Source organism: Monosiga brevicollis, genomic scaffold (genome assembly GCF_000002865.3).
Source record: "Monosiga brevicollis MX1 MONBRscaffold_37 genomic scaffold, whole genome shotgun sequence".
NCBI classification, from domain to species: Eukaryota; class Choanoflagellata; order Craspedida; family Salpingoecidae; genus Monosiga; species Monosiga brevicollis.
In genome coordinates this window covers 49,722-68,947 of record NW_001865074.1, presented here as the reverse complement: position 1 = coordinate 68,947, position 19,226 = coordinate 49,722, and the positions used below count along the sequence as shown (strand labels likewise).

At 55.4% G+C, this 19,226-nt stretch overlaps 5 protein-coding genes across 5 annotated transcripts in view; 2 read left to right on the top strand and 3 right to left on the bottom strand.

Annotated features, from left to right (window-relative positions):
• Positions 1 to 760, bottom strand: MONBRDRAFT_29649 (uncharacterized protein; the record flags this gene model as incomplete). The annotated part of the gene is made up of 4 exons (XM_001750092.1): positions 1 to 118; positions 216 to 283; positions 381 to 448; positions 612 to 760. Coding segments are annotated over 4 exons (403 nt in total), but the record flags the coding sequence as incomplete, so codon positions are not given.
• A 1,924-nt stretch (positions 761 to 2,684) lies between these two features.
• MONBRDRAFT_29648 (uncharacterized protein) lies at positions 2,685 to 6,725 on the top strand (the record flags this gene model as incomplete). The annotated part of the gene is given in 16 exon segments (XM_001750136.1): positions 2,685 to 2,886; positions 3,273 to 3,388; positions 3,492 to 3,599; positions 3,687 to 3,813; positions 3,928 to 4,109; positions 4,129 to 4,422; positions 4,554 to 4,614; positions 4,706 to 4,902; positions 5,053 to 5,123; positions 5,210 to 5,296; positions 5,412 to 5,502; positions 5,649 to 5,753; positions 5,851 to 5,898; positions 6,005 to 6,054; positions 6,143 to 6,293; positions 6,399 to 6,725. 16 exon segments carry the CDS (start codon positions 2,685 to 2,687, stop codon positions 6,723 to 6,725), a joined length of 2,217 nt encoding a protein of 738 aa, XP_001750188.1.
• Positions 6,726 to 12,453: 5,728 nt separating this feature from the next.
• MONBRDRAFT_29646 (uncharacterized protein) lies at positions 12,454 to 14,055 on the top strand (the record flags this gene model as incomplete). The annotated part of the gene is made up of 6 exons (XM_001750135.1): positions 12,454 to 12,547; positions 12,621 to 12,692; positions 12,813 to 13,333; positions 13,437 to 13,531; positions 13,622 to 13,880; positions 13,996 to 14,055. 6 exons carry the CDS (start codon positions 12,454 to 12,456, stop codon positions 14,053 to 14,055), a joined length of 1,101 nt encoding a protein of 366 aa, XP_001750187.1.
• Positions 14,056 to 14,504: 449 nt separating this feature from the next.
• MONBRDRAFT_34429 (uncharacterized protein) lies at positions 14,505 to 15,788 on the bottom strand (the record flags this gene model as incomplete). Its single annotated transcript, XM_001750091.1, has 5 exons — positions 14,505 to 14,669; positions 14,757 to 14,879; positions 14,964 to 15,077; positions 15,178 to 15,342; positions 15,450 to 15,788. 5 exons carry the CDS (start codon positions 15,786 to 15,788, stop codon positions 14,613 to 14,615), a joined length of 798 nt encoding a protein of 265 aa, XP_001750143.1. The 3' UTR covers positions 14,505 to 14,612.
• Positions 15,789 to 16,090: 302 nt separating this feature from the next.
• Positions 16,091 to 19,226, bottom strand: part of MONBRDRAFT_39019 (uncharacterized protein) — a gene marked incomplete at both ends in the record, with an annotated part of 3,540 nt that continues 404 nt past the window's right edge. Inside the window, 8 exons of the mRNA XM_001750090.1 lie at positions 16,091 to 16,225; positions 16,341 to 16,481; positions 16,584 to 16,754; positions 16,860 to 17,074; positions 17,187 to 17,377; positions 17,512 to 17,781; positions 18,664 to 18,784; positions 18,869 to 19,008. Coding sequence (XP_001750142.1) covers positions 16,091 to 16,225; positions 16,341 to 16,481; positions 16,584 to 16,754; positions 16,860 to 17,074; positions 17,187 to 17,377; positions 17,512 to 17,781; positions 18,664 to 18,784; positions 18,869 to 19,008 — 1,384 coding nt within the window. The remainder of the gene's footprint in view (positions 16,226 to 16,340; positions 16,482 to 16,583; positions 16,755 to 16,859; positions 17,075 to 17,186; positions 17,378 to 17,511; positions 17,782 to 18,663; positions 18,785 to 18,868; positions 19,009 to 19,226) is intronic.

Genomic DNA, 19,226 nt, shown 5'->3' with positions numbered 1-19,226 from the left:
CGTCGGCAAAGACGTGGATGAAAAACGCGTCCGGAAGCTCGCGGTCACGTGAGAGTGCAGTATCGGGATTGCGCTTCATGAACATGACTGACGTGAAGCCGCTACCTGGGTAGCCCACCTGTATTAGCGCGAGCGAGCATCAGATGGGCAAGGGAAAAGATGAGGAGTGGCAGTTTGATTTGGGATCTTGTAAAGTAGGGGGCGCATGAACCAACTTCAAATTCGACACGAATTTCATCCTCTGGAATGTCGTCGTCGTCACCATGATCCTCGTTGCCGGCGGCTGTGTGATCGCGTGTCATGGTGAGCATGTTCATGCGTGGTGTTGGTGATGAATGGGCAAGCGGATGGCAAATGAAGCGGTGCGAGCAGCAACAAACCATTGGTGTCGACCTGGGCACGCTTGTAGTGAATGACAAGCAAAGGCTTGGTGCTTTCGGAGATGAAGCTAGCTCAAAACGAAACAAAGCAGGAGAATAGCAAAAAAAAGCGCGACAAGCATGGCGTGAGGGGACAGACAAGAGGCATCTTCTGCCCGCTGGGAGATGGATGAAAGGATGTTGGGAGTCAAGGGATCAAGGGGCAAGCGTGCTCGGCAGGCGATGACGTACGGGCGTAGGTCTTGAATGCTGGACTGCAGGCTTGAGTAGAGCTTGCCACGCTGGCACGGAATGAGGAGGGGAACGACTTCGCACAAGTAGTCGAGCACCTCTGGCTCATCGTAGTTGGACAGATCAACACCGGCCGTGCGTTCCACCATGCTGCCGGTCAAGGCGGGTGGTAGGCGTGCGTGCGGAGCAAGAGGTCACAGTCACTGGCACCAGGACCAAGGGCCTGTCTCAAAGCCCACACGGGCAAGGTTATAGAGCTAGCAGCTGAAGGGAATGACAATCAACCTAGATCGTTAGGCCATTTCGTCTCTGAGGGACAAGGTTGGTTTCAGTCTCCTCGCCCTTGAACGTCCCCACCAAATGGCGGGGTGTCAACTTCTTGGAGACCTGGGGTGGGTGTCGCAGCCAAGCAAAATGGAGCGAGGATTCGAGTGCGTCAGCCCAGCAGCCGGCAATGCGTTGACGAGATCGGGGCGTTCTACTGGGCGAGATGCGCGACGTCGCCAGCCAGCCAACACACCTCGTCGGCCGTGGCTGGGCGGTGATCCAACCCGAGCCTCAAACCGTAATACCTAGATGATGGACCACCCGAAATCCGAGAACAGACCGTGAATCGTGGAATAAGCCGTGCACTGGCCTGACGCCGATTCATGCGACACACGGCACGCGGATGTGTCGTCCCAAACAGGTGCGTTGTGGGTTGTTTCTGTGGGTGCGATGTGTGGCAGCGTTGGGCTCAAGAGAAGCAGTCACACGTCTTTGTCAAAGTTCACTGGCGACGACCGACAACAATGGGACCAGGAGGCGGCTGCCATTTTCAGACGACCCGTCGCACAGACAGCAAGGGCAACTCGACCAGCAGAGACAAGAAGAGGAGACGAGGCGGATTCAGAGATACATCCAAGACACCGCAACAGAGGCGTCTAAAACCAAAGGCTTAAGCAGAGAGCTACACCCAAAGGAGCCGACACCAGAGAAGGGCACTGGAGGTGGAGATCGGAAGAGACAAGGGCAGTCAGTATACGTACGTTGAGGTCTCAACGGTCCAAACAAAGCAAATGGGTGCGGAACAAAAGGCTTTACAGGGCAAAAGCAGCCCGTCACACTTGCGATCATGGTCATCACACATCTAGTCACTGAACTCTAGTCTTTGGTACGTGTAACGTCACACATGTGTTCCACAGTCTCCACACGTGAAGACTGTGTACCGCTGTGTGGAAGCCGGAAAAAGTCTGACAGTGACGATTCGCGCTACCAGCAGTTGTGGAACGGTTTTTGTATACATTTCAAGCAAAGTTTTACCTGCCAAACACATACAAAAACGGTCAAGCGATGATAAGTAAAATACTTTTCAGATCGGCGGGGCGAGGGTTGAGCAGCGTGGCGGTGAAGTGGCGATCAGCACGGGACGGGACAGGGGGCAGCAAGGAAGTGGTGAGGCAAACGTGTGGATGCGTTGAATATTGGCGGCTGAAACAGGCTCCGTGAGCAGTTTGCATCAACGCAGTGCTACCTGTGGGCGTCGAATTGCCGTTTCCACCCATAGGATCATTCGGTCGAATTTAACTGTTACTCGTGGGCCATCATTATGTCATGCACTCATGCATGCGTCGCGAAGAACAGGAGCTGGAGGCTGTTCTTCTACCAGGGGAAGAGCAGCTCCAACGCAGCTCACAAGCTCGTCTTCTTGCCAAAACTCTTGCGTAAATCAAACACCATCACACACATGCATTCTCGATGGCTCCGGGCCACACTGTGGGTCTCCTCACTGCCATGCATAAATTTGATCCCGATTTCTCTCGCTTCCAACTCTGCCAGCGCACCACTGTGTAGTTTTACGCTGGTCACCCGATGCCTCTGGCCCTTGTTTCCGGTTTTCACATGTTTCGATCAGTCCTGATCAAAACCAGACAATGTACAATGATACTCTCCTTGGGATCATATGAATTCAGCCGCACATCTGACACACACACACACACACACACACGTTTGTCGGCGATGCCAATCAACTCTGCACCCGATCCCAATGCCATCCAGCTCCACCACACCGCACACACCTGAAGAATGAACACAATGTGTCAGGTAGATGTGAGCACCTCCCCACTCATGCAAAATTTTCTCTTTCTAGCGCTCTCCATCTCTAAATCTCTCTCTAAATCTCTAAATCTCTCTAAATCTCTCATCTCATCTCTCTCTCTCTCTCTCTCTCTCTCTCTCTCTCTCTCTCTCTCTCTCTCTCTCTCTCTCTCTGTAGCATTTAGTTTGTGGCGTTTTGGTCGGCGGGGCGGGTTGAGGTTTTGTCGTCGTCGGGGAGCGTCGGTCCAGCCCTCCCCAGTGAGATTGCATTTTTGGACAACCACAACCACAGGTGGAGAGACCGACAAGGATGGCCTCGCCTGGGAAGACGCGGTTTCCGCCGGAAATTTCGGAAAATTACGGTCAGCTCGACGTTTTGTTGCTGAGCTCTTTGAATGCCAACCTGCCGCAGTGCTCGGCCCGGGTCGTCACCTGACTCACGCATACACGCACACCTGCACGTGGGCCCTCTCTACCGCCCGTCTCGCCATGCCACTGCTTGCTGTATCGCCCGCCCCTTCGATGTGGCATGGGTGGTTGCATCGGGCGGGACTGTGAATGACGTTGTATTCAAATTAAACGCAGTGCTCAAGGAGACGGTCGGCACGGGTGGCTTTGCCAAGGTGAAGCTCGCGCGCCACCGCATGACCGGCGAGAAGGTGGCCATCAAGATCATGGACAAGGAGCAACTCAAGAAAACGGTACCCCATGCCCCCTGGCTGCTGCTCACGCCTTGGCCGTGCGTGCAAACCCCATACACACGTGCTGCGGCTCATCGCGCCAAACCATCGCCCATGCACACAGGACGACCTCAAGCGTGTGGCCCTCGAGGTGCAGGCGCTCTGTGATCTGCGTCACCAGAACATCTGCCAACTCTACCAAATGGTGGAAACCTCAACCCATTACTACTTGGTGGGTCCAGCCCCCTTCACGTCCGTGTCAATCCTCGGCACCTCTTGACAGCCCCTCTCTTATCCCTGATGACGTCCCTCGCCACAGGTGTTAGAGTATGCCCCGGGTGGCGAATTGTTCGACTACATTGTAAGTCGTGATCGCTGCAAGGAACCGGAAGCTCGCCGATTCTTCCAACAAATCCTCAAGGCCGTCCACCATTGTCACTTGCGAGGTACTTATGCCGCACCCAAGCCCCTGTGGCCGCACCCAAGCCCTGTGGCATTCAGACCGCCCCGATCAACCGCTTCAGCCTGACGCTGCATTGAATTTGCATTGACAACTTTAGGCTACGCACATCGCGATCTCAAGCCCGAAAATCTCCTGCTCGACTCGAAACACGTGGGTCTACCTCTCTTGCCCGTATTGGCACTTTTTGAATTGGTTGACGACGACCTTCGTCTGATTGACTCACTGGTGCATGACTTGACCGTCTACCCATCGACCTGGCAACTTTTCTTGCCGCTGAACGTATTTCCAGAACATCAAGCTGATTGACTTTGGCTTGGTGGCCCACCCCAACAAACTGCAAACGGATCTGTTGCGCACCTGCTGCGGCAGCGCTGCCTATGCCGCGCCAGAGCTCATTCGGGGCGAAAAGTACCTCGGCGAACCAGCAGACATGTGGAGCTTGGGCATCCTCCTCTATGCACTGCTAAACGGCTTTCTTCCCTTTGATGATGAGAACACCCAGCGTCTCTACCGCTTGGTCCAACGCGGCACCTATGAGATCCCCCCCTGGCTCTCATCAGAGAGCCAGGAGTTTATTGCTGCCCTTCTCAAGGTGTGGCGGCAAGCCTGTCCTCTCCCGATTTTTGCTTGCAGAGATCTTATGGGCATGCCAACAAGCCAGATCACGCATCTTCCACCCGTTCATTCTGCTTTTCCTTCTTGCCCCACCCTCCTCTTTTGCAGTTGAAGCCGGAGGAGCGCCTCACCATGGAGGAAGCACTGTCTCATCCCTGGGTCACAAAAGGTGCGCGAAGTTTTGAGATTTCTGCGCCGATCCACGTTCAGTCTCGAGCTCCAGTTTCTGCTTCATCTCATGACCCCGCGTCTCGTCACAGACCTCGATACCAACCAGCTTGACCCAAGCTCGACGCTCGAGGTATGTGACGTGGTACCGGCCGCCTGGCTTGGCATTCCTGCTTTGGCAATCCTCATGACGATTGAAACGCAGCAATCTTTGGATGACCATGTGATTGAGGAATTGGCCAAGTACTACGGTATTTCTAGCGTTGACATGGAAAACTGGATCGAAGAGGTAGGACCAGCACAGCGCCCAGGCCCGGTTTTTTTGTTTTTGTTTTTGTTTTTTATTCTTCTTCGGAAGGAGGATGTTGTTTGTTTGCCTTTTTTGATTATTTTTCCGGTTTTCCCTGACTGTGCTCGCTTGCCATTTTACTCGCAACAGTGGAACTATGACCATGTGACCGCCGAGTATTGCCTCTTGGAGCTTCGTCATTTGAAAGGCCATCACATCCGGTGCGTGTCGCCTTGCCACAGCCTGTGGTGCCAGGTGCAGAAGAGATCCCTCATACACGACGTGTGCCATACTACCACCCATGCAGCCTGCCAACGGATAAAGGCAAACTGCCTTTGGAAAAAGCCCAACAGCTGCGCAAAGCACGCGCATCGTTGGGTAGCCATCGTTCCTCGTACGCTCGACTCGTAACCTGCCAATCCCACTCTGCTTTCTTCACCATGGACCTTTGAAACAACCCATCTCGAAGGCAAGCATGCTCTTGCACTCACTCGCCTCTACGTGCACAGATTGGATGTGCCCCTTAGTCGTCAGACGGCCCAATATGGCTCGAGCCTGGCCATTCATGCCAGCAGTAATGGCGATGTGCAGTTTGGCGTGGTATGCTACCTCGCTTCGCATTTTCCCACCCAGACAATCCTCCAAACCCCAATGACGCGCCACAGCAAAACATGCAATTGTGCTGAAAACTGTGCATTGCCTGATGATTCGGGGCTTTATGACAATGGCCCCGGTGCCACCTCTAGACTTCTGGGCCGTACATGCACCCGCCCGGCTCTGTGGAAAACCTCACTTCGGGGCATGAAAACTCGAGTATGAGCAGTATGAATCCGGCCGTCACTCGACTGCAGGTTGGTTTGGCATGGCACCACCGCAGTTTGATGTTTCCCTTCTCTTGATGCGACGACATCTTCCTTCAACTCACGTGGCACGTACCTCCCAATGCAGATGGATTCATCCAATTTGGCCGCCATGACCGCCGTGTCAGGCTCACTGGTTTGTTGGCGTCTCATGCATCCTCTTGGTCGTGCATCAATCTTTGGGCATGCCGCTTCAATGTGTCACGGGCATGTTAACGCATCACCTGTCACACAACCTTTAGAATCAGCTCAATCTATCTCGCAGCGATGAGGAAGCATTGAAAAGACACAAGTTTGTAGCCTCCACCTGAACGTGGTCCACGTGATTGGTGCGATAATGACCCGGCTGTGCTCATCTCCCATGGGATTTGTTCCTATAGTTCTGGGCCGATCATGTCTCCACGCAAACAGACTTCATCACATGCGAGCTCGCATGAGCGCCCCTCATTGAATGAGAGTGCGCTTCGTCAGCAAATGACCCAACAAGTCAATGTAGACGAGGAGGCTCCCGCAGCACCGGCCGAGCGACGAGTACGCGTTTGACTCTCCACAGGCCTAGTCCTCACTGCAGCGCCGTTTGACCGTGCTTACTATTGTTCTCACTTCCCCCTTGCGGTCATCTCTCTTTGCCCTTAGCGCACGAGCTGGTTTGTGCGAAGCTTAGCCAACATCTTTGGCAGTTCACAAAAGTTGTCCGGGCCACGTGTTCTCAGCCAAGCCAAAAGCAACACGGTCGACAACGTGTCCACGGCACCTGCTGAGCAGGTCTATGACCGCATCCAAGATGCCTGTGCAGCTCTAGGACTCGAGTGCAAAGAGCAGCGACCCTTTTTGTTGCGCGCCAACACCACAGACAAGGCCGTAGCCTTTAATGTCGAAGTGTGCCAGCTGGCTGATTCAGAGCTGCGCGTTGTCTGCATGAAGCGTGTCAAGGGTGATACTTTTCTGTACCAAAAGGTATGATCCACATGCCTCATCTGCGTGATGGCCCTTCAACACCCTGAGTCGCTCCCCATGCTCATTCATCCACGCCTGCAAACAAACGATGCAGGTTCATGATGACTTTTTGGCCGAATATCACTACAAAAAGGCGCCCCCGACACCAGCCAAGTAGAAATGTTTGGGAGTGGCCTGTCTGTGACGGCACTCCTCACGCTTGACTGCCAAACCCGATGGACGCACGTCGCTTTGTTGTTTCTTTTCCTGCATGCAAATTATCGACTCTGTTGGTTCCGCTTATGGCGTTGGCGCAATCTTGTCTGCGTCCTGTCCCTTCGTTTTCTGGTTGATGTTTGTATCCCGCTTCATCTTGTTTGATCTTGGTCCATTTTCTCAATTTACCCGACCCGACCCGACCTGACCTCGTAACCATCCTCGCTCCCAGAGGCCCGCAATCATCACGCACGGCCTTGGTGCCACACGGATGCAAGCAAACTTTTTATGCACATCGAATGACTGTGTTCATTTATGTTCCTTTCAGTCCGCAAAAACGTCATCCAGAGTCAGGCTTTCGTGTGCAGCGTGTGCCTGCCCCGCGGCGTTTCTGGGTAAAGTGATCAAGCCATCATGGCCGCCACAGAACGCAAAAACCTGCGCAAAAAATTCGTTCGACTACAGAACAAAAGCATTTGACAGGTCTTTGAGCCGTGGCACAAGGGTTGTGGCGAAACAAGGTGGCTTCAGTATGCTACACAACCTACCTGTAACGTTCTGCGTGATCCCACCATCAGCAGCTTGGTCTTGGACCGAGTGATGGCCACATTGAGTCGTCGCCAATCAGCAAAAAGCTCGCCGACGCTGGCGTTGATATTTTGCCGTACAAACCCCACCAGTACAACATCCTTATCGCGTCCTTGATAGCGATCCACTGTGCTAACCTCCACCTAGAATCAGAGCAACGAGGCAATGAGATGCGGTCATCGGCACGTGGCGGTGAACAACCACCGACAGATGGGCGTGCACATCGCAGGGAGTCGCAAGACACGCATTGCATTAAACCGGTCTCAGCCAACCCCCCCACACAACCCAACTCCCTAAAGAGGCCGGCACAGCAAGTACATTTCTGCAAAGACCTACATGCGCGTCTACACCGTGCTGCACGAAAAGACGGCGAATAAGAGCTAGTTGGGCTCGGTATGGCACAATCACGCCCAGCTCGTTGACGTCCACGCCCAGCGCCAACAGTATTCTACGCAAAGAACCAGTGAGCCGTGCAACCAACGTTGACAAACAAAGACAAGGATCAAATTTGATTGGCTTTAACTGCTACGTACGCAGTCAAATGGGTGAGCAGGAGGGCCTCCCCCATGTTTGTGACGGCCTTTTGCTCGCGAGCTTCGCCAAAGGCCTCACACCCATCGGTATCAAGGAAGATCAAACCACGCTGCGGATCAAGACTTTGCTGCAGCCAATCGGGCTGCCGCGCCAAGCGAGCATGGTCCCAGGCTGGAGCGATGCCAGAAGCGGGGGTTGGTAAGCCACACTTCATCTGACGATCATAAAAAAGGTGATTTGCCAGGTCCATTATGACGGGTGCCATACGATACTGAGTGGTCAACTTCAGCAACGCCGTGCCATGCGCATCACAGAGACGCTTGAAGAGACTCAGACCGAGCCCCAACTTCCTGGCTTCAACCGAGTGCACGAGCGGTGGCAGTTGAAAGTGGTCGCCCACCAGGACGAAGCGATTGGCGTGCTGAATGGGCTGCATCGTCACCGCCTAGCCAAACCCGCCCCACGTCACATGTGTGAGCCGTAAAAGCTTTCTCGAGACATGCATTAAGGAGTCGCAAACAATGGAGTGACACAAAGAAACGAGAGAAATCCCATGCCGCACAACAGGGTTCACGCGTGCTCAAACGTACCTGTGAGATCTGAGAGGCTTCGTCGACGATGCATACGTCAAATCGATATTTGTCCAGAACCACGTGGTTTGCACCAAGGGCAGTCGCTGCGACCACTTGGATCCGGCCATACAGCCGCCGAAGATCAGCCACCGAGGTGCAATCGGCGGTCAGCTCGCTGTCTAAGAAAGGATGTACTTTGGGGTGCACGCTATCTCGACGCCCAAGACGCAGGATGGGAATACCGGTGTCCATCAACTTGAGCAAAATGTTGTCGACCGCAGAGTGAGTGTACGCTGTCAGGAGCACACGTTGATCTCGCGCGACCAGAGCCTGCACGGCCGCCGCGATGAGGGTTGTTTTGCCCGTACCAGGCATGCCTTGAACCAAAAGGTAGTCCTCAGCACGAAATATGCCCTGCACCACAGCCTGTTGCTCTGCATTGAGGCCCAGGGCACTCAGCTCGGTGGCAAGCGCATCGCGCTCGGCAGTTGGGAGCGGGACGAAGCGGGGTGCCTTGAGCTCCATTAAAAGCTCGCTACGCCGGCGATGAAAGGCGCGCGGGCCTGCCCCTTGGGTGTGCTGGGAATTAGCCATCGAGTTCTTAGACTCAAAAACAGGCAAGCCCGACACGAGCAAATCTGCCAACGTGCCCAGCTGAGCCTTGACGTGCAAGCCGCGAACGAGCTTGTCAAGACGGTACTGGCAGTCTTGGCTGTGCGCAGCCAGCCAGCGCTGGGCAGAGGCCGATGCGCTTGGGTGCTCAGCGTCTAGCTCGTCGTCTTCCAGACCACCATCTTCCGCAAGCCCAAGCAGGCCTTCTTCTACGGCCACGACCACCAGGGTTTCCTCCGCGTGCAGAAGAATGCCCGTCGTAATGGCAAAGCGAACGGGATCGAGGCAGCTGATGACCACGCCATCACCCACGACAAGGTGGGCTGTGGCCGAGCCTCGCAACGAGCGAGTCACAGCCGCATCAACGGCAAAAGTATAAGTGTAGCGAAAGCGCGCGCGGGCGTCCTGGATTCCCGTATTCTTGATAATGGTGAGAGGTGCGAGGGTAGTACCCGCGGCCAAGGCCTGAGACAGAGGCACGTTCCAAAGATCAGATTGCTGTTCGCGGTCATTGCATGCCTTGGTCTCGTAGGCCAATGCTTCGGTGTAGTTGCGGAAAAACTCGGCGTGGGCAGGCCCGAGGTGACCAGTACGACGCACAAACTCGTCGCCAAGGCCGCTCGTTTCGGGTGTACCATCCTCGAGCAGGGCATGGACTGTACAGCACAGATCGAGGCTAAAGCAGCGACGACACTCCGATGGAAGGCGCAGCATGTCCGGGAAGCGCACGGCATTTCCCAGGGAGCTGGCCAGCTCGTTACGTGCTAACATGAGGTGTCGAAGCTCGTTGTACTTGATGGGGACCTGGATGAGTTCATTGCCGCGAAGGTAGTGAAGGAGGCCCACATCAATGGGCCGCTCCAACTCGGAGAGCATCAGAGCGTAAAGGATCACCTGTGCCCGATGCTCTGCGCGACCACCGGCCATGGGTTTGCCAGTTTTGAGCTCCAGGGGTACGCCCAGTCGAACGCCTGCGTCCTTCTCAGGCACGCCGGCACCGGCTGAGGAACGTGCGGCTGGCGAAATGTGAATGTGCACGGTAGCGTCAATCTTGCCTTTGAGGCCGAGTCGAGGGGCCCAGCAGTTCTCCTCAATGTCCACAAGGCGGGTGATGGCCACATCCGGTTCAGCCTGAGCATCAGCCCGATGGGAGAAGGAACAGGCAGTCACTCTGGGAGTAGAGCGTGCAGGTGGTGGGCTGGCTGGTTGCACATAGCGAAGGCCCCACTCGGCAATGAGTGGAGCGTATTTGAGCAGCTGCTCGAGCATGCCGCGCTCACTTTGGTCGACGGCAAAAATGTCCAGGAGATGATCATCGATGGCATTGCGCAGCTCTTGATGGATGCGTGGAAGCTGGAAGTCATTGGCGGCCAGACAACACTGAAAGGCGATGTGAAGCAAGGTGCCCACGACCATGGGCTCGCTTCGCAGGTCGAGCGATTGGAAGCGCTCGGCAAGAACGGCGCGACGGGTACAATCAAAAGAGGAGGCGACGCGAGTGGCGGAGAGCAGACGATCAGGTTCCACCACAAGAAGGCGGGCGTGATGATTGTCGAGCACAATCTGATCCCCCTCCCGAACGCTGCTGGGCTCAAAGGGCACCAGCTCAATAATGGTGCCCCGCTCGACGGGTGAAAAGTACCAATCCTCGCGCAGCAGAACGCAAAAGCGACGGCTAGTTGCAACAGCCTCAACGGCCAGCCGCTTCGTCGGCAAGCCGCCGGCAGAAGGGGCTGCAATTTGAGTCACACTCAAGACCCTGAGCCGATGCACAAGCAAATCCGTGTGACCAGTGGTTGGTGTGACGTTGGAAACATGGGATCGATCAGCATTGTCGGCGTGGGCCTGATCTGGAGCCGATGCCAAAGGCGGGTTTGAGGGCATGGCGTCTTGCACGGGCACCCGGCGGGTGCGCCCTCGTCGGCTCGGCGACGATGCAAAGAGCATTTGGCTGAGGGCCGTGCTTGACAAAAGTTCGGCATTGTCTGAGGAAGGTATGGAGGCTGAGGTTTGAACCTCCATCTGAGAAGTGATGCGACGCACGAGGGTGTCTTCAGACAACAACGGTGGTTTGCCTGCAGCAGGCTGAGGGTGGAGATGCTTTGGCGGATGCGCGTGGGCTTGCTCGTGGTCATCCAGAAGGTCAAGGATGCTGTCCTGTGATGCGATGATAACGCCAGTGTCGGCCGGTTGCTCCACATCGCCAGCGCCTGGGATGGAGGAGTGAGGCTTGCTGGGATCAGCGGGTGCCGCCTTGGCACCAGCTGCACGGATGGCAGTCAAAGAATGCGCGGCGGGGGACGGATCGATGCGACCAAACAGTGGAGCCGGACTCGTCGGGGGCAGGGGGCCCTGCTTGGCCCCGTGGCCGTGGTCATACTGTTGCAGCAGTTGATTAAGCTCATTCTGGCTTCCAGAGCCCAACAGGTGGTCGAGACTTCCCTCTGAACCAGGACTCGCCACGGCAAGGGTCACATCTTGTCCCAAGATGCGTCGATGTCTGGGGCTGCTTGGATGCCCCGCAATTTGGACAGGTGATCCCTGCAGCAGCGGAGGCGAGCTGTGGGCCGCTGGGCTCTGCTGCTTCGATCGCTTCTGGCTCGGTGAGGCGCCTAGCCAACAGACAAGGTACAAAAGAGGAGTAGCAGCCCCTCCCACAAGAAATGAGTGTCATCTGTTTGCCCTGTACCTTTTGGCATTGGAAAGCAGCATGGCGAAGGCCGAGTCTCACAAACCTGGCGAGTGTGCGGGAGCCAGTGGCCACATGGTTCTTGAATCTTCGACAGCAGCGCTCGTCGGATGTTCCTGCTTCTTCTCCTGCTTCTTCTTCCTCTCCTCCACGCCTGCCCCAACAGCAGTTGCCTCACCCAACCTGGTTGGAAATGACATGGCACTGGCTCTACTGGCCCTTCCTTTCAAGCAAAGCTCGGCCAAAGCCCTCCATCCCGCGCTGCCATTCAATCGCACACAAACAGCTTGTGGCAACAGCACAAAACCGTTTTTTTTTTCCTCTCTCTCTCTCTCTCTCTCTCGTCGTGCTTGTGTGATGAAGTTGATGAACATTGTCAGCATGTCAGCGAATTTCGCATGTCAGATGATTAGGATGGCTGCAAGCAACCTCCCTTGCGCCAGCGCCAAAAAAAAAAAAAAAAACAGTTTTTTGGCGCTCTCTCTCTCTCTCTCTCTTCTGCACTCTTTCTGTCTCGTCGCTCTTGCCCCGCTTTCTCGTTGCAATGGCGGGGGTGGGTAAGCAGCTGTTGCTGCACAATCTGCGGCCGGTACGCCCGTGTCCAGGCAAAAGTGCTTGGTTGGATGCTGCAGTTCCAGGTAATGTGGTGTTGCAGGCACGGAATGGCATCGCATGTGACTGGCTTCACTGAGCTATGGTCTGTGCTTGTAGGGCCTTACACGACGATGCGCACCATCGACGGCACTCGCATCGTGGAATTCCAGACACACGTCGATCGCATTGGTAGGTATATTCGGGACTATAGATGGCTCGCAAGTGTCACGCTGCGGCCATGGCCGACGGTAAATACTCACACCACGACCACCCCGCCACTTTGACGGACCTACGGACGTGGGCGTGCAGCGCAAACCACGCGCACTCTGGCTGAGGACATTGCCACGGGCCGAGACCCCAAGCACCGGGTTCCCCTCGCCTCGCACTTGGTAGACACACTGACGGACCAAGGAGCCGTTCGACAGCTCGTGCTTGAGCACGCGCGCCAAGCTCTGCAGCATTTTCACGGGCCCTGTGACACGAGTCAGGCCGTGCCAGACACCCGCCTGACGGTTCTGGTCAACTGGGAGGCCGATGCTGAAAGCGACAAACACATGGCCACGGCATACAACGTCGATGTCTTCGTAGAGGCCCTCCCCCCACGGCCTAGCCAGCCTGTCTCGGTCATGCTGCGACGCCAGCCCGACTCGATGACGACAAAGGAGGGCAAGGATAGCAAGTGGATTTCTCAGCGCAAATACTTGGAAGCTGAGAAGGGCGAATGCAACGAGGTCGTGCTGGTTCGGGACTCAGGGGCTTGCGTTGAAGGCACACAGACCAACTTTTTCGCCCTGCAACGCCAAACCCTGCTCACTGCCCCTGACCAGGAGGTGGGTCCCTCCAGCCGTAGCGGTTACGGTACCATTTGCGTGTTCAAAGGCCTTTGCCCATCGCATTTTTAGAATTTCAACGACCTGTCCATTCTGTCTATAGGTGTTGCCGGGCACGATTCGAAAATTGGCCCTCGCTGGCGCCCAGGCCTTGGACGTGGCCTTGGCCATGCAGAGCCCCAACCTGCAGGCTATTAGGTAGGCCAATGCCGCACGCATGGACGTCGCCTTGCGCTCTCGCTCAAAAGAACTGCTAGATATTGACATTAACGTGCTCCGACGCAATAGCACTTGGACATCGGCGTTCTTGAGCTCGACCTCGCGCCTGGTGCTTCCCATCAATAAGGTGATTTTTGTCTCATCACATATGCGTCGGCCGCTCATACCCGCCATGATCATGCTCACTGGTGCCAATGACCGTCGCGGTGTGTGGCCGATGGAAAAACAGATTGTGGTCCACCCTGAAGTGCAGGCTGCGTTCCCCGAACTGCAGTTGCAAGACATCTACCAATTTGACGTCGACCCTAGCATCGAACGTCTAGATAAGGTAGGCCCACACAATGATTGCCACGAGAGTGGCATGGCCATTGAAGATGAAGAACTGTGCACAGGCGCCTTGCTGTTCACTTGTTTGTATAAATGCGCGTCTGCCGGTGTATCAGTGGGTGCAGCAACACTTGCGCGATACCGCAGAATCGGTCTCGTTGGAGCCCTTATCCTGAGCTCCTCCCGGCTGGGAAACTCGGCAAACTCCGCCGCAGTTCCATAGCTGGTCAAGGCATGGGACTCGGGCTCAGTCCTTTCTTTTCTGCGTGTACGTTGCGATTTGGTGTGGATTGCGGGCCGCACCGCCATGGATGCCCGGTGATGCGCGTCCCGTACGAAGCAAAAGCGAAAAATGAAAAACAATCAAGACGGTGTCAGTGTACTAACATGTTAACAGCTGATTTACATGTTAATAAATTAATTGGTTGATTATTAAGTTGAACCCTGAATTTTCTCGAATTAGATGCGCACCCCCAGATGCGCTTCGTGTGCCTGACGATAAGACAATGCGGTATTTACAAGCAGCAAAAGCGACTTTTGCCTTGACCGAGGTGGCTCAACTTAGGGCAGAGTATCCAAGTCAAAATATTAATGGGTCAAATTGGAAAAAAAAAATTAATTTTATCATTTTATTTTGGCTGACGCGCTGATTCAAGTCAACTATGCCTCTCACGCATGCGTATCAAAGTGTAATCTGGCGAAAATGAAATAAAGAAGATATGCACCACCGAGTTTACTCCAAGCCGAAGCCTATTGCATTTTCAACCGCTTGCAAAAGGCGCTCGCGCATCTGTATCTCAAAGGAGAGCCGGTGTGGTGGGTGAGGTGTGCGAGGAGTGCGATGAAAACAACGCCTGTCGATGCGCGGTTCACACACCTGGTCTTGCGAATCGTAAGGTGGAAGATCGATGCGATTAAAACAGGTGTGGGCGCGAGGCAACCCATTCCGGACAGCATTCGGCACCGTTTCAATAGTGAACAATTTTGGTCCTTGGGCGCCCTGGCAAAGAGCGAGCGAGACACGGGGATGAGGTGGGCGAACTTGGGGCAAGAAGACAAGGTAAAGAAGCGACTTCAAACGTACCCGAAGATCGCGAAAGCCCGTCACTGGTACACGCGATGTGCCGGTCACAAATTGCAACACGCGCGCGCGCAGCTCCGTGTCAAACGACCGGAGCACGTCCCAAAACCAGGCAATCTGCAGATACATTGAAGCCAAGAATGAGCTGGGGTTCGTCTCGAGGCTATCCGAGCGCAATGCATTTTTTGTTTTGGAGAAAAGACGGGTAATGACACACCTGTTCATCCGTGGGCTCGCAATGCCGATATTCTGTGTTGCTGCTCCAATCTCCCACATCAATCTCGCCCAGACCGCAAATGATGAGCTCCAACTCGGCCTCATCGAACATGCTCACGTAGGCATGAGGGACAACGTCGTTAAATCCTTGCTTCAGAGCCTTGACCTACGTCAACCCGCAAGCAGCCACAACGGTGAGCCACAACAAAGCGACACGACACCCCTTCTTTCGTTCTTGTTGGTTCAGATAGAGACATTTGACGGGGGATTTACCTGCTCCTCAATGCCAAAGTTGAGGCGATGGCGCACGATGAGCTGAACATATTCGTTCTTGTTGCTTTCGGTCACAGGCAGATCACTTCCTCCCGGTTTGAGCTCAATCGTCTCCTGAACGCCAAAAGCGTCATACTCATCGACAAAGTTGTTCTCAATGATGCCAGTGATGTCGTTCTCCAACATCCAAACAAGGCTGTTGTAGAACATCTCGTCAACGTGTGCCATGTCGTCCAGCGTTACTGGCTTGCCCAAGAGATGTTTGTACAACGGCATTACAAAACCGCCGTCCACATAGTGGCCATGCCAGACGGCCAGCCCCAGGACTCGCCCCACCATGGCAAAGTAGGAGAGATGGTCCGGATTGATGGCCGAGTTGGGATTGATCTCCAGAAGCTGCGCATCCGACGCGCTAAACTGGAAGAGCCCATAGTAAGGGTTGAGCATCTCCTTGGATAGCAGGAAAAACCACTCGCGTGTCACGCCGCCGTAGTCAAGAGCTGCCTCGCCACGGAAGGATATGTTCAGCTTGGCCTACGCCAGATTAGAGCGAACACAGACGAATTAATGAACCGATCCCGGGACTACAGCGCCGGTCGCACGTATAAAAAGGAAACAGCCAGACAAGCGGTACAACATACCCGTAATTGCACCGAGGTCATTTTGGTAATTGTGTCAAAGCTGTCTTCAAAGAGATGGTCGCGGCGCACTCGAATCTCAGTGCCCTCCATGCGGTATTCCCGGTCTGATAAGCGCACGCCGTATTTTTGTGCATCCTGGAAAGACACAAGACACGCAGCCATGCAGGCATCACCCCGGTCAGACAAGTGCTTTAAAACAAACAAACTGCGACCCTTTTTCGGCTGTGTTCAGGCCCAAGGAATTGCTTACCTTGTCTTGCTTGTGATGTACGAGATGGCGGAGCTTGAGAAGTTTGCGGCGCAGATCGCGCTTGTATTGAGGCAACTGCGCTTCCTGTGACAGTGCCTCTTCGCGACGGCGACGTTCAGCTTCTTGACGAGGGTCAGTAAACTATGGTTGAGCAAGGCGGTCGAGAGGTGGGTAAGACTGAAGGCAAGCGATGCATTTGTAACAATCGGAGGAGCAAAACGGCTGCAATGCGTGCGCGCATACCGTAGTAGATCGGTTGATGTGGTCAACATAGTAGGGGCGTCCGCTGGCCGTGAAGCGCTGCTCCCAGCCAATGGGAAATTCGCCTTGAGCGTCTTCAACCACAAACTCGGACCAGTGGCGGCTGAGCGGATTAGGTGAGCCGGAGACGAGGCGCGAGCGGCGGTGTGGAGGCTATCATTCACAAAGAATGGCGGTGAGATAGCGCCAGAGTGAGACAGCAAGAGGGCAGCGCGGTCATGTTGCACGGAAATGGTGGGTATGGAGAGTGTTGCGCACCGTTGTGGTGGGAGTTGTGGGATTGCTCTCAAACGAGCTGCTGGGTGCCAAGGCAGCTGGAGATCGAGGCTCACTGAGCTCGACCACGCTGTCATCCAGAGAAGGAGCAGGGCTTTCTGCCTGCTCCATGATCGTGGAAACAGAGCGTGGCAGTGGACGTGTGGGGGGTGTGGAGACGGGAGAACCAATCTCGTCGGGAAAGCCAAAGTTGTCGTCTGCAGCCAGCAAGTGAAAGCGTGAGAACAAATAAACAAAATATTGTGGGCTGAGTGGCTTTGCAGGTGAGGATGAGGCGCACTGGGCCAGGCAGCACCCGCGAGGACGGACCGTCTTGTTGAACGTCCAAATCAGAGACGAGAAGGGAACGTCGCTCGTAGGATTCGAGGCGGCGAATCGAGGCATTCTGAGCCTCATCAACGCTGGCCTCAGCCTCTTCTGTAGGTTTTTGCCATTGCGTCGTGCGCGTGATGTGGTTGGCATAGTAAACTTCACCACCCGGGCTCAGCCGCGCTTCCCACCTGAGTTCCAGAAACGACATGTTCCAAATGAAGCTATGACAATGTTTATATGCGGCCCCCTTTTTTGGGCTCGGACATGGCTGTGTGGGCGCGCAAAGGAAGAAGAGAGAGAGAGGGTAGGAAAAAAGACGTACCCGGTGGGCAGCGATTCACGGAGGAGTTGGAGAGTGTGTGCCGAGGGCTGCGGGCGCGATCGACGGCGGGGTGTGCCGTGCGAGGAGCGACCCGTGGCGCGCATAATCTCGCTGCGCGAGGCGTTGAAGGAGGCAGTGCTCGCCGGGCTGGCTGTTTCCGAGGCGATGGCAGATACAGTTGCGGACGAGGTTGCGGATGCAGGCTCAATTGAGCCACCACTACGCCGACGCAATGAGTTGGAGCGGCTCGAGGTGCCAGCGCGTTGCGGACTAGTGGCAAAGAAAGGGTTGGAATTGGATGCGCTGTTTGCTCGCGAACGCCATGTATCCTCGGGAATGGATTCCATCTGAGGAAGCCGGCCGAGGGGGCTGGGTGAGACGCTGCAGCGCAACCCCGACACCCACGTTTGGGGTTGGCGAGTGCCAATTGTTGAACCAAGCAGCATACCGCAACGGTGTCGGTGAGATTATCGACTGAGAAGGCAGCCTGCATTTGACTCGAGTTGCTACTGTGAGCGGAGAGGCTCCGGGCGGGCTCCTCGTGCGAAACAAAGTGGGCCAAAGACCCAGAGGCAGCGTCCTGTGAGCGGGTTCGCGTGGGGCCACGTGGAATGGGCCCCGCACTTAGAGTGCTCGGGCTGGCGGCAAGCTCTGGACTCATGGCTCTGGGTAGATTGTGAAGGGCAGGCGAAGCACCGAAGGCAGGTGAGTGAGGTCGGCAGTGGTGCGAGCAAGTGTTGAAACGAGCATACAGAAGTACAAAATCGAGAAATCGAGAGCCCAGGTTCATGTCGTACGGAGGAGTGGCTTGTTGTGCGGTGAACATGAGGGAGTCACGCGTGTGCCGGTGCATGAGCCGATGAGGCCTGTGATGGGCGCAGCCGGCTTGAGCTTTTTAAACGGGATAAGGTTCGCATCAGGCGGCTGGCTGAAGGAGCTGAGCGCAATGTTATGGGACGAACCGTCCAGGTCCGGAGGAGCCCAGATCAAACGCGGAGCGTCGCGGTTCTCCGGGTGAAGAGGCGGCACCGGATCCAGCGGATCCTGGGCGTGTTACGAGCGGTTGTCGGCGCTAAAGAGCACGGGTCAAGCAGCTATGACGTGAGGGCACGAGTTGAAGGCGCCTTGCCAATTGTTTGACCAGTGCGACACCAGTGCGACGACGTGTTACTGTGTCCAAAGAAGAGGGGCTGTTTTTGCTCGCGTACAATTTCAAATGTCACGTAGATGGTGCCGGCTGCCTCGCCATCGTACAGCACTTCCAAACTTTCGTCTGTGGGGTGACAGAGGAGCAGCACACAGTGAGAGGGATGGCAAAGCCGGATGCAGCCAGAGAGGGGGCATGGCAGTATCGCACTGTATTCTTGGTGCGCCACGCGTTGTCGCAGGAAGTCTAGGGGTAGGATGACGCGGCCCATCAGGCCCGTGTGCTCTTTCCGGCTGTATTTGCGCCAGTTGTAGATGGAGAGGCGCATGGAGGACGAGGGATAGACGTGGCTGTGGGAGCAAGCGTTGAGGTGGGTGAGCGGAGCGGTGAGGGTTGGACGGTCTCCTTTCCGCTTTCGAGGTCAGCAAAAGGCTGCACAGATGGATGGGGTGACGCACAAGTTGAAGGCTTGGTTCCAGACGGGGGTGACGGTGCGCTTGGCAGGTTTTGAGGAGAGGCGTTCATGACCGCAGGTCAGGACAACAAAAGGGTCAGGTGCACCTGCAAT